The sequence below is a fragment of the Amia ocellicauda genome, chromosome 6 (assembly GCF_036373705.1).
Source record: "Amia ocellicauda isolate fAmiCal2 chromosome 6, fAmiCal2.hap1, whole genome shotgun sequence".
In the NCBI taxonomy this organism is placed as follows: domain Eukaryota; kingdom Metazoa; phylum Chordata; class Actinopteri; order Amiiformes; family Amiidae; genus Amia; species Amia ocellicauda.
Window position 1 is genome coordinate 19,969,130 of NC_089855.1, and position 27,842 is coordinate 19,996,971.

At 37.2% G+C, this 27,842-nt stretch overlaps 4 protein-coding genes and 1 non-coding gene across 5 annotated transcripts in view; 2 read left to right on the forward strand and 3 right to left on the reverse strand.

Annotated features, from left to right (window-relative positions):
- Nucleotides 1-596: 596 nt before the first annotated feature.
- mzt1 (mitotic spindle organizing protein 1) lies at nucleotides 597-7,672 on the reverse strand. The gene is made up of 3 exons (XM_066706559.1): nucleotides 7,565-7,672; nucleotides 6,385-6,530; nucleotides 597-876 (listed from the first exon to the last, which is right to left on the reverse strand). Exons 1-3 carry the CDS (start codon nucleotides 7,608-7,610, stop codon nucleotides 853-855), a joined length of 216 nt encoding a protein of 71 aa, XP_066562656.1. The 5' UTR covers nucleotides 7,611-7,672; the 3' UTR covers nucleotides 597-852.
- A 391-nt stretch (nucleotides 7,673-8,063) lies between these two features.
- On the forward strand, nucleotides 8,064-14,834 carry bora (bora aurora kinase A activator). Its single transcript, XM_066706561.1, has 12 exons — nucleotides 8,064-8,256; nucleotides 8,564-8,744; nucleotides 8,991-9,097; nucleotides 9,415-9,460; nucleotides 9,597-9,678; nucleotides 9,776-9,829; nucleotides 10,616-10,672; nucleotides 11,069-11,298; nucleotides 11,567-11,720; nucleotides 11,945-12,516; nucleotides 12,836-12,982; nucleotides 14,086-14,834. Exons 2-12 carry the CDS (start codon nucleotides 8,586-8,588, stop codon nucleotides 14,104-14,106), a joined length of 1,629 nt encoding a protein of 542 aa, XP_066562658.1. The 5' UTR covers nucleotides 8,064-8,256; nucleotides 8,564-8,585; the 3' UTR covers nucleotides 14,107-14,834.
- On the reverse strand, nucleotides 14,791-23,408 carry dis3 (DIS3 exosome endoribonuclease and 3'-5' exoribonuclease). Its single transcript, XM_066706560.1, has 21 exons — nucleotides 22,895-23,408; nucleotides 22,617-22,774; nucleotides 22,199-22,392; nucleotides 21,855-21,928; nucleotides 21,431-21,598; nucleotides 21,010-21,168; nucleotides 20,688-20,801; nucleotides 20,214-20,351; nucleotides 19,969-20,115; nucleotides 19,693-19,809; nucleotides 19,185-19,286; nucleotides 19,040-19,104; nucleotides 18,862-18,946; nucleotides 18,610-18,737; nucleotides 18,181-18,267; nucleotides 17,605-17,761; nucleotides 16,921-17,135; nucleotides 16,595-16,763; nucleotides 16,166-16,324; nucleotides 15,783-15,905; nucleotides 14,791-15,450 (listed from the first exon to the last, which is right to left on the reverse strand). The coding sequence occupies exons 1-21, from the start codon at nucleotides 23,111-23,113 to the stop codon at nucleotides 15,385-15,387; spliced, it is 2,844 nt and encodes a 947-aa protein (XP_066562657.1). The 5' UTR covers nucleotides 23,114-23,408; the 3' UTR covers nucleotides 14,791-15,384.
- Nucleotides 18,073-18,146, reverse strand: trnai-aau (transfer RNA isoleucine (anticodon AAU)). The gene has a single exon. It is a non-coding gene; the product is annotated as a tRNA-Ile (tRNA).
- A 277-nt stretch (nucleotides 23,409-23,685) lies between the features above and the next one.
- The window catches only part of pibf1 (progesterone immunomodulatory binding factor 1), a 29,092-nt gene continuing 24,935 nt past the window's right edge, over nucleotides 23,686-27,842 (forward strand). The window contains exons 1-5 of the mRNA XM_066706562.1: nucleotides 23,686-23,804; nucleotides 24,205-24,511; nucleotides 25,109-25,209; nucleotides 25,384-25,582; nucleotides 26,818-26,937. Of these exons, the coding sequence (XP_066562659.1) occupies nucleotides 24,263-24,511; nucleotides 25,109-25,209; nucleotides 25,384-25,582; nucleotides 26,818-26,937 (669 nt within the window). The 5' untranslated portion in view covers nucleotides 23,686-23,804; nucleotides 24,205-24,262. The remainder of the gene's footprint in view (nucleotides 23,805-24,204; nucleotides 24,512-25,108; nucleotides 25,210-25,383; nucleotides 25,583-26,817; nucleotides 26,938-27,842) is intronic.

The window sequence follows — 27,842 nt, forward strand, 5'->3', positions numbered from 1 at the left end:
TACCTGAGCATTGTTTCTGACCATGTCCATCCCTTTATGACCACCATGTACCCATCCTCTGATGGCTACTTCCAGCAGGATAATGCACCATGTCACAAAGGTCGAATCATTTCAAATTGGTTTCTTGAACATGACAATGAGTTCACTGTACTAAACTGGCCCCCACAGTCACCAGATCTCAACCCAATAGAGCATCTTTGGGATGTGGTGGAACGGGAGCTTCGTGCCCTGGATGTGCATCCCACAAATCTCCATCAACTGCAAGATGCTATCCTATCAATATGGGCCAACATTTCTAAAGAATGCTTTCAGCACCTTGTTGAATCAATGCCACGTAGAATTAAGGCAGTTCTGAAGGCGAAAGGGGGTCAAACACAGTATTAGTATGGTGTTCCTAATAATCCTTTAGGTGAGTGTATATACATATTATAAACATTCCACACTTAATAAAAAATCATTTTCCCCCCTCATTTAGTATTTAATGAAATAAATTAGACAATTATTACACTATTAACACAATATATATTTGTTCTTTTTAAGGTTTTAGCACTGCAACAGCTGTATGGTGATGTATAATGTATTCAGTTTCATGAACATTGTTTTTTTTTTTTTTTTTAATCACTTCAGACACTAGCATTTATTTTAAAATACTTTCCATTTGATAGAAATGCCTATATGGCATTATATTAAGTACACAGGCTCTTGACGAAGAACGTAGACTCTCTCTCTACTGAGCTGTAACCTTTCAATACGTGCACAAAGCATCCTTTATGAAGTCAAATGTTCTCCAGTTTTGTACTTTGAGCCTGTTGTGCTGTGATGTCAGTTGATATAAGGGCATCACTGTCTTCCTTAGCTTGTACTGTTTTCAGATGTCTAGGAAAAAAACAAAAACAAAGGGCATTAAACATTAAGGTTGTTGGAACAAAAGTTTTAGCCCTTTTTGAGGTCCACTTGGACTCGCCTAGATGTTATACTTTATACCACTCTCAAAAACACTGGTATTGCCATCAATGATAGAAGAACAAAGGAAAAACAGGCCATGAGAAAAGTCTTAACAAAATTACAGCATCCTGAAACCTAGCCTCCCAAGGGAAGTCTAAGGCTAGCACCATCTTGACAGCAACCATATCATGGAAAAAGCTTATTTCTGTCTGTGGAAGGTAACAGCTGCATGCACATAATATAACAATTAAAAAGAAGCAGCACTTCAGTATGATCTACTCTACTAAAATACCAATAGGGTAAAACCAACATGTATATGAATAATTTGTTTTACATAGTATTTATTGTAGTAGTAGGAGGTAGGAAAAACTATGCAAGAATATACAAGGGGAAGTGACCCAATTAAGCCCACCGCATTTTTCTTATAAATACGTGAATTTCTTCCCAATAAAGTGGGGTATTAAATCAAAGATTAATCTCTCATCTAAACAAATTGTGACTAAATTAAATTAACTTATTTAACTGCAAAAAGTGAAAAGTCCGGAGTGGGCTTATAAGCCCATGTGTCCCACATAAGTCCACAAGAGTTAACAGTAAATACTTCAAATTGTATTTATTAATCACTTCATATTTTATAGATTATTGAATTCAGATCTCAAATAACCAGCCAACCAATTAAAATTTTATTTTTATAGTATCGGAGACGGAATTGATGCACTTGTAGAGGCAGTTTGCTCTGCTGGTGTGCTGGCTGTTGGGGTTGAGGCCTGGCACTGTTGGGGCTGTGGAAGTCAGAACAGGTGCTTCACAAAAAGGACTGTCCTCACAGCTCTGCCTCACAGGGAATATTCCAGTGCTCTGAAAGCCACCGATGAGGTTTTCTGGCTTGAGTGCAGTGGAATTCACCGGGAATTCCTTTCAGATTTTGTCCCTGCTAACATGGGAATTGCAATGCAGTTCTTTCTTCCATTACCATTTGACTAGGGATGAACCGATTGATGAGCCACAGATCAGTATCGGGCCAATATGGCAAGAAATTACTACATCGGCTATTGGCCGATTGCTTTAAAATGGCCAATATTTCTGATCGATATTGCTCTCTGATGGTGCAGCTTTTATTACATCTAACTTAGCATCCAATTTGTTCTATTCTACTCGTGTAGTTTTAACAAAATATGAATGATGCACAGGAACTGCACACGAACCCCCCTATTATGGAGGTACAATGGGTTCTGGGCTTAGTGGGCTTATTAAGAACAACACTGGTCCATGGGAAATTAACACTATACAACATTATTGAGGTTAATGTAAACATGTAATATCTTTATAATAAATACAATACATTATTATTTACCATGTTTATTATTGTTGGTAGAACAAATTAAATAATTATTCTGCTTTCAAGCCGTGTGCTAATAGGCTTCTCAAGGGCGCTGTTCCTTTTAAGCCCATATGACAAATACAATTACATTTTAAGATTGTAATAAATTGATTAAACAATATTTAATGTTCTATCTGATGAAGCTTCTAAAATGTTTTCATTTACTATGGTCATCAACAGTTTTTCTCAGATTTTCTTCAATATTTTCAGATGCTTTTACAGTGCTTTTAAATACCAAGAAAATTCATAATATAAGGTTTCATTTGATTTATTAATCTCTTAATTTTATGATTCTTATCAATTTTCACCAAGTTTGGTCACCAAATTCCAGAAAAAATTGCCCCTCATAAAGCAAAGTTTTGGGGTGACTTCTAAAGATGATGCTGCACAGTGGGAGCACAAAGTCATGCATTAACTCAAGAACAAAAAATGTGATTGGCTCCAAATAAAAAGTAACATGACAGTAACAACGTTGTGCATTCACTGTGAAACAGATTATCCTTCTAATATGTCCTGTCTTTTCTGTATTTCAAAATAAAATAGCAAGTGGGCTTATATGGCACGTGGGCTTAATTGGGTCACTTCCCCTACATGTCATGAAAAATAAAGTACATTAAAATGGTCAGTAATTCTGTCAACATAGATGTAATTCTTCAAAAATCACTGCCATTTAAATGTAATGGGACAAGTTCAAACCTATTGCTATGGCAATAACCACAGAAACAGAAAACAAATGTATGTAAAAATGTACCCCCAAACATGTATAGCAATAATGGTTCAAATTAATAGTTAATTTAAGCAATACAAAGATGATGCCAAAAACAAATTCAATTTGTCAAGATGGCTGCCATTTGTTTACTTAAAAGGTACATGAAAACAATCTAAGCCAGTCTTGGACAAATCATAATACATCTTAGTTTTCAGTTTGCAAAAAACAATACAGTGCAGTACAATGCATTAAGTTTGAGGATTATAATGCTAATATCAGTTTAAAAACCCCATTAAAATCACAAACTACCCCAAAAACAAAGTCCCACCGATTATCCCATTGACCTGAAGTTACATACAAGAAGTAGAAGTTTGTTAATTTGGCTGAATTAGTAACCCTTCAATATTGTTTTGTGTTGCGTTTGCACTTGCACTTTACCAGTGCACTTTCTTTGTTTTCAACGCATATTTACTTAATATCTACTGCTTTTACATTTTGTAAAATAACTAAAACTGGTAGATGAATATAGTGTGGCACTTATGTTTTAAGAAAAAAAAAAAATGCATCAATCTACCATGAGTATTGTGCACAAATGTACTCTACAAATCAAAGGCATAATTTATTTTTGAGAATTTAGTTTTCTTTTGCCAACTTTATTAAGTTTTTAAATTGTCAAAGTTTTAAATATGAATGATTGTGGCCATTTCTCCATTTGATACAGGAGATAACGGTAAACAAAATGATTCCCCCCGTGTGTTCAACAAACACGCCCATTACTGACCACAGTTAATCACAATGGGTCAATTGCAATGAACTTAAGTCTGTGTATTAACTGGAGATGATCCTGTGGTTAGTACGCAGCTCCGAGCTTAATACCCATTGCAATGAACTGGGCGGTTGAAGTTATTCCCCAGCTGCGGACAAAAAATTTGGGGGTTCGTCTCCATTGCAATGAACCCCAAAATCACTGTTGCTGCCCTCTAGGAGACCAAGTACGGGACTAACTTAGTCCTACTCCAGCTACGGACTAACTATGGATAAGGGGAACAAAATGTGCAAAATCACAATGCATTGACTACTTTTGTGACTGACTGAACTACTCATAACTCGATTCACAACCACTAATCATTTTGTTTTACATATCAAAGAGTTACATTTTTGATTTTGACATTGACAAAATGTAATTTATTAATAATGCTCTGGTGTAAACTGGTGAAATTGAGAAAAAATAAGAACCAGTGTTCAAATTGTGGGTTGAAAGGTTTTATTAAATACTATTAAATAACTGAGAATATATTGAAAGCTCTACAGCAGGGGTTCCCAAAGTACAGCCCTCGAGGATGTTTCGGCATCCCAAAGCCAACCTTCAACCACCCCTTTTCTGAATCGTTACTATATTTTTACACTCTCTGAAAACAAATCGCACAAATTACACATGTAATTTTGGGGGAAATAATAAAACAACAATTAAAGTTAAAAAATGTTCCCTAATAGAAATGTATAGGAAATAAAAAGGTATGATTTGGGACATATTTATTTTTCATCGGTGGTTCATTTTCTACTGCGGCCCCCCATCCCATGCAATCTCCAGAAACTGGCCCTCCATCACCAGACATTAGGAACCCCTGCTGTACAGGAATTATTACCCAACTGGAATTGCAATGCAATATTATATTAATAATATGTAGTTATAATGCAATTGCGCTGTATGTAGCCTATAGCTGACTTCATATATTAGTATATGCCAAGATAGTAAATCAGTACACCGTGCCCAGGCAGGGCTGGGTCACCGCTGAGAGCTGCAGCTCGGGACAGCAGCTCTGTACAGGGGCGCTGTTGGGCTGCGGTATTGGACGTGTCAGCTTCGAACCTCCGCCTGTGCATCACTCACGTTATTTTCTTTAAAATACTTAAGACCACAGTATTAAATGTTTAGTGTACATAATGTTTTGGGGTTTCGTTTGGGGAAATGAAGTGCAATGGGAAATGCAATTTAGCTTTAGCTATATATATTTGTGACAAAAAAAAAAAACATTTCTGCGGAAATTGTATTATCGATTGTGCTAAAATAAATGTACAATTATATTGTGTTGTTACATGGCATTTGCATTTTAACACTATCAGCTCCACCAATGGGAGCAGAGGATTCTGCAGTTCTACGCATAAGAACCCAACCTAAAACATGACTATTCAGATAATAACATGAGCGCTGTACAATTACTTGGGGGGTGGTGCCGTCACTGACAAATATACTGACTGTTTTTCTAAATTGCCAATTGCTTTAGACAATTGAGGGGCGGGGCTGTGAAAAAATAAAAAACGTAGACAAAATCGCTCGCTTGGCATGCCAACCTATACGGCTCTGCCTGCCACTCTGGGCATGCATGCCACAGGTTCACCATCCCTGGCCTAGTGCCCCGTTTGTTGCACTGTAATCCTCAGATCTACACTCCTTAGAAAGCTCAATTAATCAATATAACAGCTATACATAAAATTACATACCAGTTAAAAGTAGAGTATATTTAAGATGTTTTAGTAGTACATGTAAGATGTCTCTGGTTAACACAAGGGTTAGGGGTGCTACAAATAAAATAAAGTAATTTATCAAAATATTGAATTTTCAATATTGTCTACAGTATATAGTATTCAAATATAGTATTAAAATTTTGTAAAACAGTTTGTTTAGAAGACAAAAATAATTGACAGCGAGAATGCAACATCAACGATATGAACTTCCATCCAATACCTGGCTAGCAACACATCTTTAGATACTTCCCTAATGAAGCAGTCACAAACCAATACAATTATATAAGACACTGAACTGTCCAAATCCTGCATTTCTGATTTAACAAGAATAAGAGTAAAGTACACAAAATTAGCTGATAATTATTGTATACTTGTGTAATTACAAAGATATAGTAAATCCGTCAAATACTAAATTAAAAGATGTTTAGGTTCTATGTTACCACCAAATATCACAAAACAAAGATGCAAAGCAGTAGAAACACACAGACCAGGTCCTCAACATCAAAAACAGAACCAATTAACATATTTAAAAATGATTCAAAATGCAAAGGTGATATGAAAACAATCCTGATTAGACAGCAACTAGTGCATCTGGTCTCAAGTGCAGCTTTTGACAGTCCTTTGAAATATTAATATCAGGTTGACAATTTGCCCTGCCTGGAGGGAGTTCACTTAAAATCTACATATCTTAAAAGTCTTATCCATCATTCACTTGATCTGATCTGACAGTACAAATTCAAGATGGCAAAACAGGGTTATATTCTGAATTACCAGTAACGTAAAGCAAATTCCTAGACATGTAAAGCACAATATCTGGCCTTACTTTAAACGCATCTGAAGCCTTACGGAGCTCCTTTATGACCGAAGACAGGGCCTCCGGGTTGATGCCTTGCTCACACAGTCGCACACAGATGGACAGAGACTCCATGTCCAGGCCTGTGTTCAGAAGCCTGGATATCTCAAGGAGAACTACAAATAAATAGGGTGGTTAGGAAAGATGAAGGGAAAAAACAATACATAAACACAGATTAAGAAATCCTATTTTCCTTAAGTAAAAAAATAAAATAAATACTAGACTTTCATTGTGCTTTGCCTGGTCTCAAGATGTAGCCAAAGTTCTGAAAATTAATGTCCATTAATGACAACAGCAGTCTTTAGATATTAGTTGTGTATTTATGATTATTATTATTTTTACCTCACCCGTAAAAATGAATAAAATAAAATTAAAATAAACAAGGGAGGTGACCGGTTTTCACTGTGGTTGTAGGACCTTCATCAAATTGATGAATCGTCACACATTGAATAACATCCTAAAACCTGTCTACAGTTTACTGCCATAAATAAGCAGTAAAGTGTAGTTCAGAGAAAGAAGAGAAAGCAATTGCAGACGTGAAACAGAGATAGGCAAACTAATAAAACAAAAAACAAAACATTTCTGCTGCATATACCCACTATAGTGCATGGACAAGTCTAGTAATATTACGTTGAAAAGTATTACCAATATGGCAAGCTGAAGCTATACAGTAAGACTAGAGAGATCTGGTCATCACTCATTATTTTTTCATTAAGGGATGTAGAATTAAAAGTAGGATGGATTTTATTCGACTACGTTATGGGTGATTCCATGAAAAGGTGGACATACATGCTGAAATAAATAAACCTAATTGCTTTGACAGGTGCGCCAGTCAATTCAATAACAGATAGCCCATAATGATTATTGTCATGCAATATGATATAGCAATAGCTATATCTACGCGTGTTAATCGCTATCCCCAAAAAATGTAATCGTGTTGTTAAATATCAAAAACAGACAATACACACACACACACACTAAAGTCAGACATTATACATTGATAACTAAGTTTAGTAAGTATGATCGCAATCGGCGGGAACCGTGGCGCGTAACGTGTTAGGAAAACACGTAAACAGAGTAAACACAAAAGAAACATAACACATTTGAAAGAATATAATCAAGCAAAAAGACAATAAATTGCTCATCTCACCATCCATTGTCTCCCGGACAGCATTCAAATTAGCAGCGCCTGCCATGTTTACAATTTTTTCACCAGTTGTGGCTCACCTTTATGAACCGGAAGAAGTTTAGTAGAAAATCCAGTGGTTGCGTTGTGGTAGCAAAGATTTCCGCAGTTCTGCGCACATCTGCAGAACCTCAGCGTTCCCATTGGTGAAACAGCGCAGATCTGCGCATACGGGATTTTGTTATTGAATTTAAACAATAATATATAAAATACATAAAAGCATATAAAACACAGTCTATAAGAATCGCCTGTTTATTCATGTATGCATGTATTTATTGTTGTAATGTATTTTCATTTAAAAATAAAGTTAGATGATTTCAAAACGGAAGTGTGTCGGGAAAGAGGGAGGCGTGCTCCATTCGAAATGGTGAAGCAGTTTAAATTTCATTGGTCACTTTTACTTCCCTGTTGTTTCTATTGGTCGCAAACTGTGTCCAGGGCTTCTATTGGATAAAGGGAGGATAGAAGGAAAATTAAAGCGAACGTTTAAATCAGATACACAGGGGAGAAAAGAAGGAATAAGACATTCTTATTAAAATAATGAAGACTTCAGCGATCGAATGACAGCTTTGATCAAATACAAGCGATTACACGTCTCAGTTTGTTTTTTCCCCCCTGTGATAGGAAGGTTTGAGGCAAAATACACAACTTTCAAGGTAAGGTACCCAAGTTGTTTAAACTTTAGACTAGTATTAATTGGATTTACAGAGTAGCTAAAATAAAGATGTACATTGTATTTCCATCTATTTATTAAAACTTTTTCGAAAGAATTTAGCTAGCAAAATTTCAAATCGTTATCCTGATTACATAAATAATGATTTAAATGAAGATATGTAGGCTATTGAACGTGCACGCCATGTTGGGTTTTCGTCTCAGTCGCCTAGTATTAGGAACAGTATTTATGTGATTAAGTGATTCAATGTATTAGTATGTGTCTGTTGCTTTCTTCATGCACATTCGTAGGTTGTTTGTTCCTGTGGTTGACATGGAAGATGTGTATGAAATGGGTGTTCAAATCACCCCTGAAACCCCCGGACGCCCAGCAGTCCTCAACCCTTTTGAGAGCCCGAACGACTATCACAGCCTGCACGAATCGGTTGTAGCAAGTCCGTCACTCTTCAAGTGTTCAAGAGCTACATCAGCAGTAAGTGTGCTTTTGCATTGATCCTCTAGACATGAAGTCGATGGCCTTTGCATGAGAGTTTCAGTCATTCATATCGATAGGAGTCTGCAGCCCTGCTGGCAACAAGCACAAACTGTTCCTGCAACTGTTTTTAAAGAGGTCTTGTATTGTTAACGTTAGTAATTGTATATAAGTAACCATGGCCATTGTTTTTCTCTATAACAAACGATTGTATTGTTCTTGAAAGGAAGTTTGATATTCTTTCAGACACCAGCAAAATTCAAGTGGTCCATAGATGAAATCGCTAGCTTGCATCCAGTTGACATTGACCCAGAAGACATTCATCGTCAGTCGTTATATTTGAGCCAAACCAGGTAATTATGAGACAAAGCTGTACACAACCTGCAAGATGGTCCTCCTTGAATAAACACACAGTCCAGCTCCTGCAGCTTGAGCCACATATACAGTGAGCGTTTTCACTAAACTAGATTTCTAGAGAACGTAGTCAAATCTAATCTTCTGGGATTTTGTTAGAAATGTAGGATACACATTTGACCCAAATTATTAATAGACAGATTATTGGTAGAGAGAACCTCTGTGTACCTGGAAGAGTACAATTCATTGGTTAAAGTAAGAATTTAGTAAAAAAGTTTTTTTTTTTCTTTTTTCTTTTTTCCAATTCTCTTTCAAGGACAGATAAAGATATTGAGGAAAGAAGACAGAATGCTATTGAACAGGTATGACTACTACATATGTTACTTAAGTTGATATATTATGTGTATTTATAACATGTTAATGTATTCTGTCATGTTGGACAAGAAGCACAGACTAAGATGGTACACTGATCAATATATATATTTTTTTAACATCCAGTTCTTCACAAAGAATACAATAGTTCCCTCGCCATGGGCTGAGCCAGAAAGCAGACATGCAACACGAACGCATACTTTAAAATGTAAGTTAAGAATACATTGGATATTGGTTCATCTAGTTCTCTTTTTGAAGATTGGGTTTAGTTTGTTAAAATGTTTAAATGTATTTACTGTTTTTAGGTTCTGTTTCTCCTGTGATTCCAGAGGAAAGTCTTCAAGAGGGGAAAAGCAATGGTTTGTAATTATGTTACATTGAAAGGCTGATATAGTATTGTGCTAGGTTGCTGAACTGACTTCTGCATTTGAGACGTTTAGATAAGTTATCCAACTTGGTATAAAGAAAAAATGCTGGAGGTATAACTCCTTCTGTTATATTCATTTTATCCTCATGAAGCTCCATACATCTTGTGTACCCTGTCTACTGAGTACATCTCAGACACATACATTCTCATTTAGACAGCTTTCCCAGCATCTCTCTTAAATTATTACCAAGCCCCATATATATAATTTCCTGAGTAGTAGTAAAGTGAAAAATAACTCAAGTCTGAAATTACCTTCACTTTTCACAGATCAAGATAGTTTAATTCTGACCAATTCTTTAGTGTCATTTGCTAAGATTTGGGTTTGCTAGTGTCATTTGCTAATTTGCTAGAAGTGATAGTTATATATTCTTATTTTGGAGATCTTTGTAATGCAACCTTTGTATAGACTTTTTTTTTAACACAAATTAAGTGAACTCAGCTACATAACTAAGGTTGTCTGTAATAGATGTTAATAAGTTGTGTGACGAGTGTCTGTTATTGTATTATTGTGGAAGAGATTTCGTGCAGTTTGGGTGAGAGGACCACAAACTGAAGCTGAGCAGTTCTGACTGCATGAAATATCTCTTATACAATAAGAGACCTCTTCACATGACCTATTAACTTATTATAAATCACATGTCAGGATTAGACTCGAAAATATATTTCAAGAAATTGATTTTAAAATTGAAATTATAATGCTATGCATCTGTTTTTGCAGCTGGTTGTCAGACGATGCTTTCATTGCCGGTGGATTTTGATCTAGAAAAAATATTAGGCAAGTATAAGCAGTCCTCCAAGTCGGTGTTTTACTCAACGTTTGTTATTCTAAGATACTATAATATAAGTTATCCTATCTAAGCCCGAGCAACAATGAAGTAGAATGCAGAAGGTTTGATTAATGACAGGGCACTGGAGAGTTAATATGCTCTGCGTGTACTGTATATTGGAGAATGTTTTGCATATCTTTGGAAAAGGAACTTTCAGATTACTTTTAATTACATTTCTTATGCTGAACACTCCCCTCCAGTTTGCGACCCGTAATACACTGAAAGTTAACATGTTTCGGTTTAATTTTTTACTGACAGAATTTAGTCTTTAAGCATTTTCAGATTTGCATCTGAACTATCAATCGCAAATGTATAACCTGTGCTGCTGTGCTGTGTGGTCACAGGGGATTATGTGAAGCCAGATGATGCAGTTGATCAGATGCACGAGAGTCTGAGCTCCTCGTCTTTGCGACGCAAGCTCTTCCTGGATGGGAATGGCAGTGGATCCGACTCGTCCTCCCCAGCCAGCCCGGACCGCGGCCCCATTGACATAGCCGTGGAACCAGCAGAGGGGCTGTTCTCTGTGGATTTATCGCCTTTGCAAAATAGAATTGCGGTTGCAACGCCAAACTCCGTGAGTAATGTTTCAGATTTCAGATGTGAGGTCTTGCAGATGTGATTCCTTTTCTCTGAGTGCTAACGCATTGGAGCATAATGTGAAAGACTTGTCATTGCTCCAGTTAAAGGGGAATGAAAGTAAAACTTAAAACTTATGGCACCCCTGTTAAACCTAAGAACAAGGAATGGAATTATAGAACATTGTAACGGCTATAAGCTTTTGGGCTGCCATGAGGGATAATCATGCCATGTTGTAAAGGTTTTTTTTGTTTTTGTGTTTCCAGGGGCAGTTTTCCTCTAGTCCCATTCAAGGCAGTACCAGGGCATGCAGTTTGGGAAGTTTGCCGAGTCCTATGTTCCCTGACAGGTCTTCTCCAAGTTTGAAGTCTCCCACTTTATCTCCCATTATTCCCCAGGCTGGAAAGACACCAGGCTCAGGTAAGTGCTGCGCATGGTACATTCAGGCCAACGACAAGGTGTGGGAGGCATAGTTCTGGTTAACATTTGGATGGAAATCTGAAGTAAAAATACAACAAATTTACAGAAGATTTTCAGTCTGCTCAAAAGAAGGGTATATGGTTTGTTAAATTCTTTATTGTAATGTTGGTTGAATATTTATAGACCTGCTGAGACTTTTTTCCCCTTTGTTTGTCTCTTTAAAGCGGAAAGGAGGAGGCTCAACTTCCGAACACCTGATGGAGCAGGACTCTGCAGTTCAAACACTAAAGCTAACCACTGCACTGAAAGTCCGTATGTTGAGGGATGCTCTCCCATACAAATCTGTTCCCCGGCGAGGTCCAGTACCAGTGTCCGGACACGTCGCTACAGGGGTTCTCCCTTCCAGCTCCCCTTTGCACATGAACTGAGTTATGAGGAAAAAGAGAATTTTCCACCAACTGACCCCTTGCCCCCCATGGACACGGACGCATGCTGCCTGCATTCTGACCTCATGGCGGGGAAGACCGAGTCGTGCAGCGGGAGACAGGAGCCCGTCTTGCTGCCCGCTGAGCCGGTACAGGTGGAGGAAGCCAAGGAAAATAACACTGTGAATATGGGAGATCCAGTGGAAAGCGCAGAAGATGAAAGCACCTGGGCGAAGGACGGGCCGGACAATACTCATATCCAGCTGACGAGTTCCAGAACGGGAAGCATCTCCAATGTAGAAAACTCCCACATGTTTATATCCCTGCTGGCGGAGAGCAGTGCCATCCCTTGTGATGGCAACAGCATGCAGGTATGTGTCTTTATCCACATGATAAAGGTACAGGGGAAATTGTCAAACCAAAGCATGCTGTTTTTTTTTTAAACATGGTTTATATATGGCTCACTTTCACTGCTTAATAGTGTATTTTATTCAAAAAAATATCTATTATAGTATACTGTAGTAAAAAGTAGTTGGCACCCCATTTTCCCCTCCATCTCTATACTGGCACACCTTCGTTCAGATTGTTTTGTTATACGATAACAATATATATTCTATATAGTCTGCTATCCACGTGTAAAAAAATATTTTGGTCAAACCGCACACTAATTTTCATTGTCTGTGTATCTAGGTTGACAGTGGTTATAACACATACTCAGTAGGTGTTAATAGTATTATGGATGGAGCTGCTTCAGAGACCCAGCCAAAGGATTTACTTGATGGCCAAACACCAGATGAAACCTTTTTTCATACTAGGACTCAACATTTCAAATCCAAGGTAATACTGTCAAAAATGATCACTGTTATTTGCTTCTGTAGGGTACTTTGTGTTAATGCTTAATTTGAATATTGAATTGTATTACTGCACTACTGTAATGCTTGTGGAATCTTTAAGGCCGACTGCTGAGAAATGTAATAATAGTGTAGGAGTCCAGGAATCTCATAAAATGGCTTCTGTGTAATTTCATTTGTATTTAAAATAAATGGCATTGTAATTAATTCACTGTTAATGGTACAATGACTTTACACATGGCTAATTAAAAAAGCTAATTTAATTTTGTGGTGTATATAGAGCAAAGGTGTGGAGGATGCACCAAAAAAAAAAAAAAAAAAAAGTTCAGCTTCTCAATGCCCTTGTTAGACCTCTCCTGAGCTGGTGCCTGTAAATTACAAAAGATAATAGACCTTTACAAAGCTCTCTTCACAAAAATAAATCATGATAGTGCATGAAAACTGAAAGAGATGTAAGGGCAGCTTAACAAATGGAGCCTAGTTTGACTTCCAAGGTCATGGTGGTGTTTTTCTGTTTTTGTTTTTAATAACTGGCAAACTGCCCCCCCCCACAAATCCATCTTATGGCCTTTAGTAGGACCAGACTAAATGGAGTAACTTTATCTGCTATTGTTAAAACTTTCCATATTGTGAATATATTTTCAATATTCTTGGCACTGTTTTTGTTTAGCAGGTCAACGTCATTGGCAATGTGCTGTCTTGATGTTATTAATTTAGCAATAAGACTATACAGTTATATTAGTCTTCCCATTAAATTACTGGAAATGTTATCTTTTATTTAAAAGATAGTGTAGAATACATCCCTTTCAAAAGGTTTTATAAACCATTTGAATGATTTATTTTAGAGGGAAAACTGTAGAAATTTAGACTTCTATTTCTTTGTAGATTAAGTTACAAAATTAAATGGTTATAAAAAAGAAAATGGGAGAAGTGGAGAAACTGTTCTGTCCCCAATTTTTTCAATATTGTGTAGGTCTGTATCTTAACTCTATCTAAATGGTCATTATTTTTCATCCCACTACACATTCAGTAACTATTATGGAACTGTTCCTTTAAGTAACCAACATGTATCTGTTTTGTCTTTTTTAGTTTGTTCATCTACATCACTAATAATGAAGTGGCTGTCCTTCCTGTGCTTCACGATCCTGAAGTGTGTTAAGATCTTATCAGATTACATTTGTATGTTTTTTTTTTTATCGTGGTTCATTTAAAGCATTGTGATGGTTTCCTTGAATATTTACTGGTGCTCCTTCCACTATTCATGCCTATATTGGAATCTGTGGTAATTTTATTTTGTGCTACATGTATTAATATAATCGTAATGAAAAATGTGCATTATGGGTTATACCACGTTATTTATTACATTAAAGAATAAGAAGTGTAACATTTGAAATGTTTCAAACTTTTCAAACTGGTTTTGTAGTTTATTGAATGTTCATGCAGTAATGGCTGAAGATTTGATGTATAAACTGATAAGTACACTTGAAACTTCATAAAGAAATACCTTGTAAAGTAATGGTTTACATTGATACCCATTTCTGAATTGTTTTGATGTATTTGTACAGGCAATGTTTCATGAATACTATTTTAAAACTAAACTATATGTTGAAAATACTCTTGACTTAATCGATTTACAGTGGGAGTTAATCATGAAGTTTGACATGTGTGGAAAAGTGATGACTGGTATAATGGGATTAAGCTTTCATTAAGTCACCTCCATAAAATATGTTTTAGTTATTTTAATATAACCTGAATGTACAGTATCTTACTGCATTGCTGAACACCCAGTATCCATTGATTGATGGAAAAACTTTATTGCAATAAAAGGTTACATATAAGTACAAGTATCTTTTCTGAAAATTGGTTTCCAATCTGTAAATGTTTATTTTGGGTGGGTTTGAGCTATTCCCATATACCTGTAACTAAACATACTCCTTTGCAATTTGGCAGTCTTCCCTTTCAGGCCAAGAGGGTATGCAACTTACATTTTTTGCTCTTCCCTAAACCCTTATAGATGCTTCTTCCAGTAAAATTACCATTACAAGCTTATACATACAAAAATAAGAGCCTCATGATAATTCATCTGATGTGACTGTGTAGAAATCTCATGTACAAAGTTCATGTTGATTTATTTTCAAAATGATGCTGTTTTACAATATCTAATTTTAACAGATGTACTTTTTAAACTCTACTCCGGATTACAATTTCTATAAGTATAATTCAGTCAATGTAACAAAACAAAACAAAAAAAAAAGAACTGACTAAAGCTAAAAGTTTAAAACCAATATATGCAAAACTATTCAGACAAGCAAGGGGACAAGATATTAATTTACAACTGCCATTTCTTAAAGGTGGGGAGGTCGAGCAATCTTGGTACTGTCCCCACACTCAGCGGTCCAGCTTGGCTTTCTTCGCTTCAGGTTCACTGGATGGAGATACACTAACCCCTGGGATCTGGAATAAACACGTTTGCAATTTTCATTTGTAATTTAATTGTAGCCTAACACCCAGTTAAGTTGGTTAAGATAGTAACAACAGGGCACTACAATTTGTAAAGCATTCAGCTTTCTTGTAAAAATAGGTTTCAGAATAAAACACCCACACAACATTTCACATTTTATCTTCTATGACTTCTATCAAAAATGATTATAGGCTGAAGAGCAACATGGGAACTTTCCTGGTTAGATAACTCTCCAGTTCATGACAATAATCCAAGAAGCTTCATGAAGGAAAATATCATATTCACCCAGATTAATTCATAGTTCATCATATTGTACATTTCTTACCACTGGCTCCACGAGGGACATTCTGATCTTCTGATGCTGGATATTTGATGAGTCTAAGCTGATGGTAACTTTCACTTTGTCAAACATATGGAAAGTATAATCTTCCACGGTCAATGCAGGTTCCTGGAATAGCAAACACCATATTCAGAAACCTCTTATGGATTATAAAATAAATCATATAATTAATATAATGTCGATTTATTTTTGTTCATAAGATTTTATAGATGCTCATAGTACAAAATTGTACAAAACTGAACATAACTAAAAAAAAAAAAAATAAACTTCTAACCATACTTAACGTTTTTTAACCACTGGAAGACATGGAAATACTACCAAACACAAATGTTGAAAGATCTGGCCAGAGATTTTGAATTTTCAATTACCTCCTCATTAAACGTCAAGCGAGGGTTTGGTTTGTCTTTGTTTTCAAAGAACACTGTGCCTTCTAGTCCAAATTTCGGTATTAGAATGACAATGGCGTTCTTCTTCACAAACAGAATGAAGCCCTCTTCGTTAAGGATCCCTCTGCTTTTAAAAAATAACTGAATGACAGAAAATGTACAAAAAGCAATTAAAACACAGGAAATCTCAACAAGCTGTATATATACATATTTCATGATTTTTATATGCATTTTAAGAATGACTACTTCAAAAAACAAAAAAATACAAAACATGAGACATGAGAACCACTATAACAAGGAATCTTCTTTGGACTCATGCAATACTGATTTATAATTAAACTGACATTTCTAAATCTGTAAAGAAACTGAACATATCATGGCTGCATATACTGTAATAAGGAGTGAGGGTACCTGAGTGTGGAAGGCAACTGATGCCCTCTGTGCATACTGAGCCATCTTGTGTCGGTAGTTCAGATTGTTACTCAGAGCAGCCTGCTTGAGTTTGTCCATCAGGTCTGGATAGGTAGAGTCCGCACCTATAGCTACTGCCAGCAACCGATGCACTATAATATCAGCGTACCTAAAGAGGGACACAAAGAGAAGGAAATGCAGTGTCACACTTCACTCTGGTATTATGCAAAATATGTAATGTTCAGTTAAACTAAAGGAGTGCAAACAGAATGACACAAATATTCCACTAATTGATACTGCTGAATTGCAGAAGTGCAGGAACTCACCTCCTGATTGGCGAGGTGAAGTGAGTGTAGATGGGTGAAGCCAGGCCATAGTGATGGAAGTCACTGTCCATGCCCGAGCAGAAGTACACGGCCTGCATCATGCAGCGAGTGGCCAGGATTCTCAGCAGCGTGTTGAAGTACTGGAATCCCTCCACATGGGCCGCGTCCAGAGAGTCTGCAAGAGCTTTGGCCGAGTCTGTCCGCAGAGCAAGGTTCTGCAAGAAAACACATGGCGCTTGGAACAAAAATATTGTGGCAAAGTGACTGAAAAACCCTTTTTATTATATTATATAGGCTGGATGTTTCTCTATTTTCCTCTAGTGTTGAACACCAGAAGCAGGCAACCTAACCAGCTCTCAGCTTGTCAAGATCACTGGACTAAATTGGCATGCTACGCAATGTTGCAAAGTCAACAACAAAAGTGCAACAAATCTTTAATTATTGCTTTTACAATTTTTAATGCAAAATGTTTTGTAATTTGTTAAATCCAAACCAGCCTTCAGACCTTCACTTTAATTGTGAGACACTGAACATGAACTGGGTTATATAGACGACCTTATTGGGTTGGCCTGATAATCCCAGATGTGTGTATTTAGCATTTTGGCTCAGAACTACATTATATTGTCCAGATACAACTGATTACATGTTTTACAGTACAGTGTTTTTGTTATTATTAATTAGTACCTTAGATTTTGCAGCTTTAAACAGAATGTCATAGTTTGAAGGTGGGGGGGCAGGATGTTTTCTGAGCATGGCACACTCGGGAAATTCTTCATAGATCTTCTTTGCAACTGATATATTTGCCAATAACATGAATTCCTCTACCATAGAGTTAGTTTCCCTGTAAAAAATATATTAAAAATCAGATTTTTTTTTTTTTTTTTAATATCTCAAGTGTTGTTGGATATAATTAACTTTATGCTGTAGTCATCAAACATTGCTGACACCACAGCAAATATAATTAGAGAACATGTTTAACTATGAAACTCATTTATAATAATAGAATAAAATATTTGTTAGCATTTAAACAATGTAGAACATGAAATATATTGTTAACTATAAGAATGTTCACTGCTGTTAGTAAATTGAGAAAAAAAACTTTACACACTCATCAACCTACTGAAAATGACAAATTTGATGTAAAACAGTAACTGGCCAGTACGGGGATCGAACCCGCGTACTTGGCGTTATTAGCACCACGCTCTAACCAGCTGAGCTAACCGGCAAATTTAATGTAAAAGGTAACAAAGCACTACTCACATGAGTTCCTTGGTCTGTAGATCAATAGGATCATGAGTCTCACTATCAATGTGGAAACGCACTTCAGGGGAGGACAGAGTTAGCGCACTGACACATGGGAAGAAAAAAATGTTGTTTAATTTTCTGAGCACCAGTTTATTCTTTTTATAGAATCTATTCCATGAATATATCCCAACAGTTCAATGACACCACCAGCGTAATTACAAATAACATAGAACGAACAAAACTGTGTTTAAAATTAATTACACAACGATTTGAGGGGATGGTTTATGTTAAGATTTAACAAAGCGGCTGCAGAATCCAGACCAATGACAATGAGAAACACTCAGTTAGACTTGATCCATATGGGCATCCTTGAAGCATGTGGCTTTTCTAAAGATGAAAGATGTTATTCCAACAATACAACATAGCAGGAAATGATGAACTCACCCTTTTTCGATTCTTCTCTTTTTAAGTATCTTGGCTAATGCGTTTAAACCACGTAAGCTCTTGGTGATCTCATCATTCATGCTGAGGTCATCTATTCTCATCTGGGCTTCGGCGTATGTTAGGGAAGCCTGTGAGGAAACAATGAGACCGTATTAGGCCGTACTAAGTGTGCATGCATTGCACATCCCCATAATGAATGTAGTAGTCAAGCACAAACAATAAATCAAGCACAAATGCTGAATGCTCACTTACCTTGGAGTTTATAACACTTTTAGTAAACCGTGTGCTGATTATTTCAGCTTCGTGATTAATTTCCCAGATACAAGAAAATGCAAACCTGTGGAGTCAACGATATGAAGAATTATTATTTAAGCACAAATATGGATTCTGCCAGACTAACAAAGTGTGTTAAGTAGTGGAAAGTAGTTACCTTTCTACATTTGACCGCAGAGAACACAGATTGGAGCTCAGTAGTTCGGGAACCATGTCAATTCTCTATTGGCGAAAAAGATGAATGCTTAAGTTGAAGGCTACGATGAATTCTGACACTAATATCAACACGTGCTTCAATTTACCTTTTCACACAGATACACTGTGGTTCCTCTGTTTGCCGATTCCAGGTCCATAGCATTTCCAGGTCGAATGAAGTGACTGACATCTGCAATATGAACTCCAACCTAGTGACACAGAATAGCACTCCAGTGAAGAAGCTATTTTTTAAAGCATTCCCTTTAACACAATTAATGTGACTACTGATACTTCAATATTTTATCTAGAGGAGATATAAATCTACGCTTGTCGTCTTCTTGATTAACACCTGGTTACCAGGATAATGCAGTTAAGTAAATCCTCCAATGAGAATGTATGAAGAAATTAGTTTTTAACAGTCATATCTAAATATAACTATTATTTTTTAATTTGTCTTTGAAACTAATGTTACATTTCCTAACTGTGTGGCATTCATACAAAATAATAATACACATTATCAACATTCACCTTTCTTTTCCTGCAATAATAATGTATTCAACAATTGTGTAAAGGCTTCCATTTTGAATGTATTCAAGTAAATAACGCGGCGTCTACCTCGAGATTGCCATTCTCCAAATCGAGGCAGTGAAGAGCATCATCGATATCGGTACACCCAGGGGGATCCACACTGCACACGTGAAGGTGCCTCAGATCTTCACGCTTTTTCAAATCCTGAGAGACAGGCAAAAAATAAAATGCCACGAGTCGCAGATAGATGACACCCAATAATTAAGGAATACGGTTAAAAACATATAAAGCTGCATTTCCAGTTTCAAAACCTTATCTTATAGAAGGAATTCCCCAGCAAAAAGGACAAAGCCATGTCTCTACCTCCTCTGTAATGTGCCAAGGCATTGTGGGAAGGAAACTGAGGACAGCTTGAGAGAAAGCCTGGTGAGGAACATCATGCTCCAGCAGCAGCACTTCTGTCTCGGTCTCTTTGTCTCCAGCGTTTCCCAGGCTCCTTACAAAATGACCCTGCAATAAACCCCAGAAGAATCCTCCTCGTTACATAGCGTTGCCTCTGTGAAGTCAGCTGTTTGAAGCTGTAAACGTATAGTCTTAAATGATCTTACGTTGGGATATCTAGAATGTTTGGGCCAGCCATCAATCGCAACAATAATCCTCTGTCCTTCTAATGCAGAAGCCTGGCGAGTTTCTATGCGGATTCTGGGGATCCTGCGGTCAGCTGGAGTGAATAAGTGTCTTGTAGCCTGTACAATTACAAAAATAATATATTATTATAATTATCAATACAAGTGCATTAGAAATTTCTGAACTATATCATGCAAAATATCTCATTAAGAACAAAAGAGTTGATTTCTCAGCTGTAAAATGTTTGTATTGTAGAATTGGTCACAACTGCTACCGAACTAAAAAAAAAAACATGAAACACAAACATTCATATTGTACTCGTACTCTTTACATTTGTTGGTATGTCTTAGAAAGATCTCTGGAAGATGACGCATATTTAATAGCAATGTTTACTAAAATGAAAATAATCCAGACCTTTATTTCTGCCAAAGGTGCCTAATTATACAACATTTTACCTCTTTGATTTGTGATTTAGAGAGCATCCCACAGAAAGGCCTCCAGTTCCTCTTTATGATGCCCACAACTCTCCCCGTGGGCTTCAGATTACTTGCATTTGCTTTGTTCTTCAGCTGAAAATTAAAACAAAAACAAATACATATTTGCAGGCCTAAAACATCTTCACCACAGGGTTATCAAATGCAAATTAATTATTAGATATTCTAAACCCTAAAACTGTCCTCAGTCATACCTTTTCCAAACGTATTGATTGTAACTATAAGTAATACATTATGCACAATAAATGGAATACAATTGATGAACTGGTCTTTGAACTCTCACCAGATTTTCCTTCTCTTCCTCATTTTCATCTTCTTTCGGGGCTTCATCTAGCAGGACAACAGAAGAGGGGGCCACCCACTGGTCCCTGGGCAGTAACTCCACTGCCACCACGTCCTGGTGCACTGCCCTGTTCAGATTGACCAGGCCCTGGATGAGAACCTGGGGACAACGGACATCAAGGTCATTAATGTGGAGAGTCAACTACTCTGTAAACTCTACACTTAAATGGTTACATGACACAACATTACATTGGTTTTTGCAAGTTCAACCTGATGACAAAGTGAAAGGATACATGTCTAGTATACTGTGAAACAACCAGATTCGGATTTTTGAATGAGTATGAAGATTTACCCCAGCATATTATATCACAAGAGTGACGCTTTTACAATACTGCTCCATCCAGAGAGCGCACTGGACCTACCTCTGAAGCTTCTTCCCCATCCACATGGATGAACACAGTGGCCTCCAGGTAATTGTCTCGGTTGGCTCTGAATGTCCCTTGCAGGAAAGTACCAGACTTAATGCCAGCCTGCACTTTGGACAGTGGGAGATGCTCTGGGAAGATGAGTTTACTGCTTTCAACTTCATTCTGTGGAAGTCAAAGAAGCCAATGAGCTTAATAACACAAACCATTATGGTGCCATAAAGGTTACAATATTTTAGTATTATAGTAAAAGGAAAAAAAACTGTTTTTCAAATGTGTCTGTGTGCTATTTCTTATTGACCACTGCAAACATCTGTGATTGTACATGCACAAAAACATTTATTTGAACCAGAGGGCTCTATCAGTTTAGCCTGGTGGTTTATTTCAAATGACACAACAAGAACGCACTGCATATACTTACAGTATCATCTGATGTTAAAGCAAGATGATCCACAAGTTCAGGGTTTGCAATCAGACTCTTTATGTACTCTTCACCTGCAATACAAACACACAGTATTTTAAATGAAAAATAAATAATTGTTTAATACTTATTGTTTTTATTATGTGTAGTAGTAGTAGTAGTAGCAGTAGTTTTACAGCTTAAATATCAGGTTAATAATAATGCTAATGTTGCTCTCAGAATTAACATGCTTTTTATTTATTTACTATAAAATACAAGTATTCTTCTACATGCAATCCCTCAAAGTTAAAATCTAAGGTTTATTAACACACAGCCTACTAGTCTACATTTGAAAAGAGTCTCACATTTGAATGACATCAGGCCAATTTCGACAGCTTTCTCCTTGTTCGCTCTGTCATTTGTCAGCAAAATGACTTGCAAGTCCTTGGCTTTCTCTGCGTTTTTCAGGTGTTCACTGTACCACTTTGCTGCCACCCGGATAGCTCTGTCATTTCGGTCATTGGCACTTTCCCCTTGTTCTTGTTCTATATAGGTTTCCCTACAAAAGAAAAATGAAGTGTGAGGAGCATTCAGACATTACACAAACAAGAACATCTGATTTAATAACATATACACAAATATCATTAGTAAGGTTTTGTTACAGAAAGTGTAAGGCACCGAGATCAGAGATACAATACATAAACATATCCCCACTGGACATTACATTGTGTGGCACTCAAGTGTTAATGAAGCAACAGTGGGAAAGTCCTTAATCAATCATACCTGTGGTGTTCATTAGTAAAAGTGTAGAAATGCTTGTCCACATTATGGATGACGTCTTTGATCCTCTTGTAAACAGTGGGACTTCTGTGTCTGACCTCTTGCAAAACAGTCTGGAGGATGATCGCATTCCTGATCAGTGGATCCTCAAGGATGTCAATCTGGAATGAAACAGCGAATAATTGTATATTAGTGCATAACCCAGGTGTGTTTAACTTCTTATACAAAAAGACACTAAGAGAGGCGCAGTGTGTGTGAAATGAATTAGAAATCGACAGTACCTGGTGTAAAACCACATTTGTATCTGGAATAATATAGTGGGCAGACGAACACAGGCTGCTCTCCATACAGGAATCCCGCTGCAACACCGTGGATTCCTGCTTACATATCTCGCAAACTGCACTCCCACACCAGATATCATCTCGCAGGTAGTGTTCACGAACTATCTTCATCACCCGGCCTGACCGGGTTTTCTTTACGAAAGTTTTAGATTTCAGCATTTTCTAAAGCACAATCTTTCTAACACAGCAAACTAACCGAACCCACCACCAAAACATGAGACCACACGTGTCAGAAACTGAGCAACTATGACTTTCCAAGAGTTCTACTGCTGCTACGGATAATGCGTGCATAATTACGTTAACTTTAAGTTGTCCGGTGTTTGTGAACACCTTTTTTGAGGAAACATATCCGAAATCATTAATCACCCACATCACAAATTAATGTAGATGCATAATCGGCAGAGCTAGGCAGCAATCACACTGATAAAGTATCTTCTGGGAAACATAACTACTGGATAGTTGCTTTTAAACGCAGTGTACATTTTAGCTGGCCATCTGTCGCCTAGTCGACGCACATTTCATTTTCATATTGAGAAACAGTCACGGCGCCGCTTGGTGGTTGAGTCGATTCAATGCGTATTGTACGTTACACACAGACAGAAAATAATTATACAGATGGCAACTACACCGATATTTACTAGGTGGCGCTGTGAACAGAAATCGGGGTCTCTTTCCACAGAGCCGCTCTTGCGCGGATATCGCACGGTTGGTGCCGCCCGTGTTTGCGACGTCCGTTTCCAAGATCCCAACTGTGTTGTTATTATCCGGCGGTTTCTAAGGGGGCCGGCGCGGGACATTTCAATTTTGAAGTTAACTATCTTTAAAAATAGGGTTCGTGGCAATAATAACAGTGAGTAAAGAAACGCGTATGCTATTGTAAATTGAGCTTGTAATATATTGCTGATTTGTACTTCTTCCATTAAGCAGCTGTTTGTGATGTAAAATAGGTGCCACAGTGTTCCTCTTGACTACAGCAAGTATCATCGCCAGTACATAAAATGTGAAAAATATGAACACTTGCAAGCATTCATTTGAATATTTTAGAAAACTATACTGTAAAGAATATGCACGATTCGTATTTAAAATGGGGCTGGCGAATTATCTTGCAAATGCATCACATTTCTTCAGTGTAATTAAGAAATATGCAAGCCAGTTTGAAAATTGTGTAGATGGTAAAGTCTGTGATCAAATGTACGGTGATGCTAGCTCATAGCACAGCTTGTGCATTTGTCTTTCTTACTGTTTTGCAGTAACAAGCAGCCTGTAGCTTGAGACCTACACGTTGGTGATACTTTACAGCACCTGACAATGCCCCCTAAAAGGCATAAGGATCCCAAGGTCAATATTTCCAGCTCCTTGGAGTCGGAAGACCTGAGCTTGGAAACCACAGTTCCCACTGAGGACATCTCCTCGTCCTCGGACAGAGAGGGCACCACAAAAGTCACCAGGCAGCTGATTGAGAGGAAGGAGCTGCTGCACAGTCTTCAGCTGCTCAAGATTGAGCTGTCACAGAAAACGCTCATCATTGACAACCTGAAGGCTGAGTATCTTACCAAGGTGGGTGCCTGTGGGAATGGGAATGTTACACTAGTATTGGCTAGAGAGGTAAAGGACTGGGCATTTTGTCCATTCAATTTAGAATGATTATTCAGCTGTTGGAATGGCATGTTATGACATGGGTACACATTGACACTCGCTTGGGTGATAAATAGTTGAATTCCTCTCTCTCGGATTACCTCGTTCCTTCCCACAGCACTGATTCATCAATGGAAAGTCTTGCAGCTGTTCCTCCAGTTTGAAGGGTCAATCACCTCAGTTGGTGTTATACTGTTCCCCTCCCACAAAACCACATCTTACTCGTTAAATAATACGTGTGTGGAATTAGTCATGGGCACTGCAGAGTTCACTCGTAGGAAAACTTGTCAAGAAGACAAAGATCTTGGCAGATTTCAATTTCTGAGCATTTCAATATTATAGCTACCACAGAGACAAATGCTTATGATTATACATTTTATGTAGGAAAGTAATGTTGGATAGAGGAGCAATAAATAAACGTATGTATGCGATTGGATCCATTGGTCAGATATGCATTTAAGGACCAGCTTATAACAGATGGCATAGCTATCCAGCTTGACTGCAGTATTTCTAATGCAGATCGAGGAGCTGGAGGAGAAGCTGAATGATGCTCTTCACCAGAAGCAGCTGCTGGCGTTACGGCTGGACAGCCAACTCAAACTGCAGCAGGAGGAAACCAGGTGAGAGCCTGTTTGATGTCCATACTGTTGCTTGCATTGATAGTTACATGAAGGTAGAAGGTATGTGCATGCGCCAGTTCTCTTGCAGTCCATGAACACTGCTATGCAAGGTGTAATATTAATTTGTAGTTTCTTGGTAACATTAGTTAATGGAGGCCTTTGCTTCTCCAACAGGAAGCAACAAGCTTTCCGGAAACAGGAAATGGACACTATTCTGTTGCGGCAGAAGCAGCTGGAGGAGACCAACCTGCAGCTCCGTGAAAAGGCGGGGGATATACGACGCAGTCTGCGGGACTTGGAGCTCACTGAGGAAAGATACTCTGAGCTGAAAGAGCTCCCGGAGGACCAGCTCTCAATCCCAGAATACGTTTCTGTGAGTATTGGATCTCTCACTAAAAGCCAGCAGGTACATTTTTGTGAAAGTTGGTCCTGTGTAGGTGTAATTAGGGTAATATCGCATTGCTCAATGTAATAATACCAATGTTCAGTGAGTTCATTTGTGGTGTGTCTGTACCGTTATATTGCTTCCAGAGCTAGATAATAATAATATCAATAATATAATCATGGAGTGAGAGCTGCCCACTTCATGATGCATCTTAGTTTCGGTGATTTTGAGTCATGCATGTAGGTCCATTATGAGAAGCACGAGAATATTAGTCCAATTGGGTGTTGTACTGTGTGAAAAATAACTTCTTTTTTTTATAAACATTTTTCAAAAGCTAATTGATAGGTTTTGTGAACACATTTAATAACATATTATTATGCAAATCACATATTTAGCTGATATAATGTAAGCCTCCTGTCACTCTATTTAAAGTGTATTTGCAATTGAGAAATCATCAATACAGAGCCTTTTACAATACCACATTGAATTTTACAAACACTGTTACTGACTCACTGTTACTGACGCAGATCATAGAAAATGTCACCAGAGGGCAGTATCACATAAGTAGATGTGTAATATGTTGCTGCAGCAGGTATTTATGTCAAAATACTGGTATACATAACTATCACACATACCAAAGTTTGTGCAACACATACACCTGAAATGAAAGTGAAAATGCACCTGGTATAAACCACTAGTTTAATACTGCAGTCTATTTTTCAAACTCTGTACCTTTGTTTCTGGTAATATTGTTTAGTAATGTTACATTCTATAATTCACTGGGAGTTCTGACACTAGACTGTGAAAGTTTATGCTCCACAAAAAATAATTGCAATTTAAATTTTAAATTTAATATCTAAAGTTTTAAAGAATTTGATAGCATGAAGTTTAAATTATTGAGTGAATTCAATAAAGATTGTAATGGAAGAATGTCTGATACACTGAATTAACTTTGCAATATAGGTGTTTTACACAGGCAGGGTATCAATTCTAGCGGTCCTACTATATTTTACCAATTCATTTGTATTTATTTTTTTCCTTTCATGAAGGTCTGATAAAGTAAGCTCTTGTGTATTTTGATGCCTCAAAAGGGATATTGCTATGACTGTTAGGCCATTAATTTGACTGTGGCACTGTTGTGAAGCTCTTTGGTTACTTGAAGTGAAATGTAAGATTCTTGCAGCTATAGTGTGTGCATACTAACATGGTTTTAACTTGGTTAGGTGCGATTCTATGAAATGGTTAATCCATGGATAACAGAGGTGAAGGAACTGCGGGTAAAGAAGCGCAGCCTGTCTGAGGACTTGGAGAATCAAAGACGTCAGCTAAAATCAATAATGGAAGTAAGTATGAAAGAATAGTTATTCATTAAGTAGGAACAGAGGTTAATACAACTCTGAAGGCTTTATTATGGCTAATCACTTCTTTAGCTTGGCTTTGGCTGAACATAAGCATGGTACTCTATTTTAGTAAAGAAAATGAAAATGAAAGATATATTATTATCAACCGAAAGCAGGGCAAGAATGGTCTGGAGTACATTCAGATGAGTCCTGAAGGGCAAACTGCCTTTCTTAAAAATAAAATGTTTGACCAAGGTGTTGCTTCTAATGTATGTATCTGAAAGTAAGACTGAACATAGAAGTGATACAGAAATGTCTGTATGTTCCTATTTCTGATTTCAGGCCCTTTCGATTCCTCTGAATTACAAGTGTATGTGTTGTAATAACTAGCTGCTAGTTTAGTTATAATTCAATTGATTACGTAAGTTTCAACAATCCTGGAACAGTTTTTCGTGTTTTACCTTTAACATCACAGGAAGCGTGTCTGTGAATGTACACCTTTTAAGAATTGCTTCTCTACTGTTCTGTTACTAAAGTGAAATAAGACCTGTGGTATTATTTATGATGTACTTTTACTGAAATACAAATAGAATGTGTAAGAGACGTGTTTAAAGTGTGTGTGTTTGTGTATGTTTATATCATATCTGTGTGTGTATATATGATGCATAAATGTTTGCAGCAGAACACCTAGTTTTTCATTTTTATGAAATATGAATTTGTCCCACAAACGTAAAATAATGTGTGCTCAGAATAACAGACACAGTAAACATGTCTTAGAGAGCAAATAAGAATGTGACATCATTGTAAAATAACAATGGGTCAAGTGCCGAGCAGCAAGATTTTATCAACATTGGACCAAGGAAAACGTGGACTGGGTTTCAAAGAGGGCAAATTATGGAGAGACATCC